The sequence below is a fragment of the Echinops telfairi genome, unplaced genomic scaffold, assembly GCF_000313985.2.
Source record: "Echinops telfairi isolate 266 unplaced genomic scaffold, ASM31398v2 ScPeMD7_2291;HRSCAF=2852, whole genome shotgun sequence".
NCBI lineage: Eukaryota > Metazoa > Chordata > Mammalia > Afrosoricida > Tenrecidae > Echinops > Echinops telfairi.
In genome coordinates this window covers 12,496,494-12,503,651 of record NW_022106189.1, presented here as the reverse complement: position 1 = coordinate 12,503,651, position 7,158 = coordinate 12,496,494, and the positions used below count along the sequence as shown (strand labels likewise).

At 49.2% G+C, this 7,158-nt stretch overlaps 1 protein-coding gene across 1 annotated transcript in view; it reads right to left on the bottom strand.

Moving 5' to 3' along the window:
- Nucleotides 1-1,027: 1,027 nt before the first annotated feature.
- NKD1 (NKD inhibitor of WNT signaling pathway 1) overlaps nucleotides 1,028-7,158 on the bottom strand; it is a 96,942-nt gene continuing 90,811 nt past the window's right edge. The window contains exons 7-10 of the mRNA XM_045293807.1: nucleotides 5,264-5,411; nucleotides 4,669-4,753; nucleotides 3,296-3,423; nucleotides 1,028-2,634 (exon numbers count right to left, since the gene is read on the bottom strand). Of these exons, the coding sequence (XP_045149742.1) occupies nucleotides 2,045-2,634; nucleotides 3,296-3,423; nucleotides 4,669-4,753; nucleotides 5,264-5,411 (951 nt within the window). The 3' untranslated portion in view covers nucleotides 1,028-2,044. The remainder of the gene's footprint in view (nucleotides 2,635-3,295; nucleotides 3,424-4,668; nucleotides 4,754-5,263; nucleotides 5,412-7,158) is intronic.

The following is a 7,158-nucleotide window of genomic DNA, read 5'->3' as shown; positions in this document are numbered from 1 at the left end:
GCTTTCCCTTGGTTGGCAGCCTTCTGTTTGAGTTGGGTTCTGATTGGTCAAAACCCCACCAGCCAGAGGTCTCTGGTTCAGGTATTAATCTCTGACTTCCGCATCTACTGGGTGGTTTCCAGCGAATCTCTGAACTACCCCGAGCTTCACCTGTGCTTCCTGAGCTTTCAGTGAACAAAATGACAGAGTCCCGACCTAGGTACCTCAGCAGTGAACAAACCTAAGGTGACAGTCGCTGCACTATCTTAAAAAACAACTCATTAGGGTTAGGTCTCCTGCCCAGGCCTCGCCCCTGCAATGGCCACGCCCCATGCAATGACCCCGCCCAAGGGCCCCATCTGGGCAGCCTATGAAGGCCGGAGATTAAACCCACTGCCAGCAAAAATAACAAACAGAAAGAGGATCCTGGATAACGGACAAATTAGCAGAAAGGTGTCACTTCTTTTTTTATTGGAGGGGGTTTCTCCAGATTCACTGTCTACCCTGGGAGGCTGTCCGTGTAGCCCATCAACACATTTCCCTGCCATCTAGCTCCCGGTGGCTTCAGCCAATGGTGCTTCCGCAGACGCCAGAGAGGGCATGTGAGCAGGGCAGCAGCTGAATTTCTCACAGACTGACGGCCTCTCTCAACAGAAGGCCACAGATGCTACAGGGGCCACCCCATCCTCGCTTACCTGCTGACGGTGACTGCGCATCTCACCTCCTCAGGCTTAGACTCAGACTGGCACCCTAGAGTCTTAGCTGCCAAGTAGTACAGCCTCTCAGGCTGGGCCGCACTGTGTAGACAGTCCCTCAATTAAACTCAAAACTCATCAAACCTATAGAGAAACCAACCCAAACCAAACTCACTGCCGACTCAATGCTGACTCATAGCAACTATAGGGCAGCGGTTCTCAATCGGTGGGTCGCGACCCCTTTAGGGGTCGAATGACCCTTTCACTGGGGTCGCCCGATTCATAACTGTAGCACAATGACAGTGATGAAGTAGCAACGAAAATAATGTTATGGTTGGGGGGTCACCACAACATGAGGAACTGTATGAAAGGGTCGCGGCATTAGGAAGGTTGAGAATCGCTGCTCTAGGACAAGGTACCAGTCAGCCCCAACAGGAGGCACCCAGGTTCACCTCTTAACTCAGAAAGCTCTGCGCGAACCTCCATGCAAAAAGGCTACCTGAGAGTGCATACTTAAGAAAGACACATACAACAAATGACAGCCATTTACAGATACAAAAAGCTCTGGTTCACGACCCTGTGGGTACATATGTATTTGCCAACCCTGAAACATGAGGTGCCTACGCCTTCAGCTGCAACCAGCAAGAGCGCTTGGCAAACCATGCTTGTGATGTGGTTGGTTTCCTCCCCAATGGTTCCCAGCATGAGCGGGCTAGTTTCTGAGCTGGCTTTAAAGATGTGAATCTTTCCAAAAAAGAAGAGACGAGGGAAGGAAAAGGAGAGGTGGATTTTCATGCCACGTGACAGGAAAGACGGGGCTGGTTGGGGTAAGAGGGCTCCAGGTGAGGGCAGAAAAACAGACCAGCAACATGGTCATCGGTTTGCAGTCCGCACAAACCCTTTGTGTTACTTTTCAACCAGGTAAGGGCAAAATCAGCGCAGACTAACATGAAGAGGTAGCAGCCGTCTATCTTCTCAGAAATTCCAAGAGTCTCTGGAAGCCAGGTTAGACACGTGTTCTTCTGGAAGAGTGTTATAGGGGCAGGGTTCTAGCCCAGGGCTCATACTGGGGCTTCCAAAGGGTCTGGAGGATTCACCAGGACACCGAGAAACCCCTGCCATGAACAGGGTGCTCTTTGAAACAGTCATTTCTTGGGTCAATAATGCAGTCCGCACAACATATAAATAATAGTTCTGTGTGTCCATATATCTTCGACATGGACGCGAGCAGAATATGACTGGAGAAACAATAGTTATTAATAACAATCATCATCATCATAACAATACGTGATAGAATAATAATGCCTGGGGGTGCCAGGGGGCAGGGCTTCCTTCATATGGTGGGGGAGCAGGCAGGCGGGGAAGGGGGTCTAGGTCTGGTAAAAGTGGTGGTAATGGTGATGGTGTTCGTGGTGGTGATGGTGTTCATGTCTCTGGACTGCTTGCCCAGCCTGGGTCCCATACACCATCACCGCAGGCAGCTCCCGTACATGCTCCCGCCCCACCGCTGTGTGGCCTGCCCCCAGCAGGGGCTGCAGGCCCCGGCACCCCTGCTGGCTTTCCTTGCCTCGGTGTTTGTGCTTTTTGTGCCCAAGGGGTGCCAGCGTGGGGAGGAAGGCCGGGCTGGTGGTCAAATGGGTGGAGGGAGACACGGAGGAGCCAGCGGGCACCAGAGTGGGTTTGCTTCTTGGCCCTCTGGCTGTAGAGCCCATGTTTGTGCTTCTGCCCTGGCCCTTGGGGAACCTCGCAAAGTGCTTGCTCCCATCCTGAGTGCCCCGGAGCCGCTGCTGGACCTCGGAGACCTTGGCAAACGGGGTATCAAGGAAGTGGAAGGAGCCTGGATCCATGGTTTGGGCCTTTCGGTGTGGGTCGTGCGTGGCTTCTGGCTCATGGGAGCAAGATCGAGTGGGGTTGGAGGCACGAGGGGGCAGTTCGGACTTCTGGGCCATCGAAGGGGAGCCTAGGAACCAAGTCAACAAACATTTCACAGGTACTGATCAGGTGATGGCGCCATACTCTCCCCTATAAATCACCCCGCCCAGTTTTCTAAGACTGACCAAGGCCAGCTGTTCTTGACTGGTCGGTGCCTCTGAGGGCACCACTGCAAAGGACACTTCAGCCGACTGGGGGAAGACCTAAATGGCAAGTCTCTAAATCATTCTCCTTTCGAGAGAGTGCGAAGAAACGAGTGCAAAACCTGAAAACTGCCCGGGGTCTCTGGAACGAGAAATTGTGAGAGTAGAGCAGTCGCCCACAGAGACTCCAACAGATTCGAAGGAAGGATGAGATGGGGGCTGCAGGGCACGAGCGACAGCTGCGTCTGTAGGCCCACAGGTGGTATGCAGAACTGAAGACAGAACAGCCTATGCTTAAGGACGGGGACCACTAAGAACTGTGAAGAGAGTAGCCCTTGCCTACTATGAGGTTTTGTTTTACATTTTGTATGTATTACTTCAATTTTTAAAATGCTTTTTTATACCACCTCTTCTAAGAAGACTCTTTGACCTGTCCAGTAGTAGCTATGTGTCCCCTGCACCCTGGCAGTCACCACATAATATATCCTGGCTCCTCCATTAGCCACTGTCCTCACCCTCCCGGAAAAGGTACAAGAGCTGCCTTACCCGGCACACACTGGGAGGTGTAGTTTTCTATCCCAGCGAGGTCTAAGTAGTGGTTTCTCCTCTCGATGTTCTCATCCATGCAGTGGCGGTCGCAGCCAGACTGCTCCAGGCGACTGTGGCCCTGGGACCTACACAGGAGAAGAGTGTGGACGCTGGTCCCACCGGCTAGTGACAGGTCCTCTGGACCCCCTTTCATTAATTTCCTCTGGGTCTTGACAAGGGGGCTGGGGGAAGAGTTGCTATCTCTGCTTACGCTTGGGTTCCTCCCCCAAACAATGGCAATAAGAACCCCTGCCTAGCCTTGATGGGGCTTATGGGAGGATTGCCCCAAAGCAAATGTGAAGGGTTTGTTACTGGTCTTCAAACTGTGTGCCCACCACAGGTAAGCAGCCTCAATCCCAGTCGGGTTTCCCAGGGGAAATGAGCGGCCAGAGTCCCACAGATTATTAGAGTTGAGACCGGCCAAATCCATAGCTCACCCTAAACCCCAGTGGGATTTTCACGAATGTGTCTGGGCAGAAACAGAGATGCTGCTAGTGGCTCATCGTTACACTCCTGCAGGGTTCTGTGCTTACCATTCAAGGCCCTTTGGGTTCTATCAACTCGTACCTCCCTGCCTTACCACCACCCACTCCAACACACACACACACACACACACACACACACACACACACACACACACCTCTCTCTCCAGCCAACCTAGATAGACCTAGGTTCCATGGGCAACCCTACCTACCCATACCAGTTTTGACACCGTGTCCCTGTGTGGGCCCTCTTTGTCCCTGTGCTGGTGCTTCTCACATGCTAGTCATCCCCTTACCATTGGCAGGGTGGGTGTCTCACACTATTTATCATTCACGGTCCTCATACGATTTATCATTCACCTTTCCTTTCTTTCCTCCCTCAACTCCCACAAAGAAATAACAGCAATAGCTGTTCCTGTTAGTGCAGCTTCATAATCCTTTATGTGAAATTCTGAAGTCCCAAAGCTTGAAAAGCCACATGATTTTTTCATAGCACGTTGGTGGCAAAGTTGGTCCCAAACAGGTGTGGTGGTAGAGTCTTAGCTCGCTTAGGGTGAATGTTATCTCACTCAGAAATATCAACATGTTAGTACAATGAGGTGCTGTCCAAACCCCACATGTAGTATGTGGGAAGTACACCAGGAGCCCCTTTCTAAAATGCAGAAAGCTCTGAATTCTGGTATTTATCCCATGCAGTGCATTTTAGTTATTTAGTTTTGTTTTGTTTTAAAATAAGAGTTTGATTTGTGAGTCCTTGACTCCGAAACCATTGGTTCCTGGGGAGCTCCCTGCTCTGGAATCCCTCACACACAGGTACACAGCTACTACCTCCACCCATGCCCCCCATACCTGAGAGGGGCTCGCTGCTTCTTCTCCCAACTTCGAAGCTCTTCGGTGGGCTTGGTCTCCACTCTGGGTCGTGAGTTCTGCCTGTCTGAGCACCCCAAGAAGCCCCAAAATTACCCTGTAAACAGTTTGTTCTGTGCCCTGCTAGCTTCCTGGTCTTGCAAGGTGTTCTTATCTGCCAGGCACTTGAAAAGTGGCCCACTGCAGCTTCAAAATGATTGTGTTCGCCCAAGAGAGAAGCTTTATAGTTAGTTACCTACCTCCCTGTTTCCTCCCCAACCCCCACCCCACCCCCACCCCCACCTTCACCACATCCCTTTACTGCAGCTCCATAGGTTTCCTGGCTGCCTGGTATGTCCATTTCTACTCCCACAGCAGGCCCTCCCATCTTGAATTCCTTCTCTTTCCCTCTTCTTCCCTAACCAAATCTTATACCCCAGGACCAACTCAGACCCTACTTTATTCATAAAGCAGCTTCCAAGGAAGCCCCAGAATGCCTTTGGCCTCTCCCAGACAGGACTTTGATCCTCCTTGACAGTTAAATGGAATATCTCAGAGTCTGGTCATTGTAACCACTTTCCCCCAGGGTGGCCCTCACCAGCAGGATTGAGAAGGATACACTTCTTGCTTTGGCTTCCATCCGGGGCTACTGTCAGCTTTACCCGCAGAGTCTTGCTTGATGCTGGGGAGTGGTTGACAGAAGAGTCTACTACCTCATAGATGGTGTGCAGCAAGCTGGTGATATCCTGGATGGAGAGGGAAGCAGAAACCCAAGCATGGCTTCAGCAACAGTGCGTTCCAAACCCAGGGAGCTGAGGGAAGTGTTGAAATCATCTTCCTTCCCCAAAGCAGAATTTGAGGCAAGCACTGTATGTAGAAAGAGGTTCACTTGGGAGGGGAAATTAGAAAGCAGGGAAGTGAAAACGGGAATGCTCATCAAGAATGATGTAATATGTACAAATGTGATTGATACAATTGATGTATAGATTGTTACAAGAGCTGTAAGGGCCCTCAATAAAATGTTTAAGAACACAAAACAAAACCAACTAACAAAAAAGAATGAGTGTAATCTCTTACCACAAAAATATAGAGAAATATGTATTGACCAAATTTTATACAGGGCTTCTCCTATAACAATGGAATTGCAAGATAATGGAATCTTCTCACAAATTACTCAAAGAGTGGAAGGGGGGGAGGCAGTGATTGGGAAGCAATGGATTTCTGTTTATAGTGAGGGGAAATACACACATTAAGGTTAATAGTTACACAATCAATTAAATTACACGATACCACTAAGCTGTGCACAAGAAAAATGTTGCTGTCTTAGTTTTCTGAGCTTTCAGGGACATCCCAATCAATTAGTCTAATAGTGTTTCTCACACTTTCAGCTTTATCTACTCATTGCCTCGTGACAGAGGCTTAAACACCAGCAAGCAGCCATGCAAAGTGCAATTGGTCTCCATTCACCAGAGGGAAGAAAGTCAGGAATCAGAGGAGAAAGTCTAGTTCCTCTGTGGTCGATGGCCTCTACGAACAACTGCCACGAGAGGAAAGACCTAGATGGTGCCTAGCTACCATTACTGAACGCTTGGGTCAGAGATTCTTCAGAAGAATTCTCATCAAAAGGGGAAAAATTCAGAACCAAATTTCAAATTCTCAGTGGCATCCAGACTTTCTGGAGCCTGTAAGACAGGATGAGCCTCTGAAACGACTACTATGAGATCATCTTTAAGCTTTAAGTCTTAAAGTAAAACTATCTCCTGGAGTCTTTTTGGGGACAAAAAAAAAAAGAGAGAATATTTTAATTTGTAAAGTACGTCAACTTTGAGCATTAGGTCTCTTGAAGAATTCACTATGTAAGATCATATTGACAACGGCAACTTGAAAGGTTGGATTGAATCTGCGGCGAGCATATTCTGAACCAAAATGGAAAATTACATATGTTCTTGACAAATTAAATATTCTGTGAGAACTTGGCCAAATCACATTTCAACCACAAGAGGGGCTTCAACAAGGGTCTCTGGGATGCTGGCATTGCTCAGCGGTGCCTCAGAGACTCTGGTTTGAAGCGGGTGGGAAGACAAGCCTCTTCTCCCGGCGGCTCCCTTGGTTCTGGGCAACTGCTAGGTGGTCGGAGAGGCTTCCTGCATTAAAAGGTTCTGGGAGCCTCGGGAGCAGATGCATTCTAATTCTATAAAGCTCAGGCCCACAAAGGCTCAGACACTACCCAGTGCTTCTTCCTGTACACAGATAAACTTGACCAGTGGTTCAATACTTTAAACCAGTGATTCAAATACTTTAAAAACCAGTTTGCTGCCCTAATGACAGCTTTGAAAAAAAATCATTTTGTTGGGGGCTCGTACAACTCTTATCACAATCCATATATATATCCATTGTGTCAAGTACTTTTGTACATTTGTTTCCCTCATCATTCCCAAAACACCTGCCCTCCACCTGAGCCCCTGGCATCAGCTCCGCACTTGTTCCCCTCCG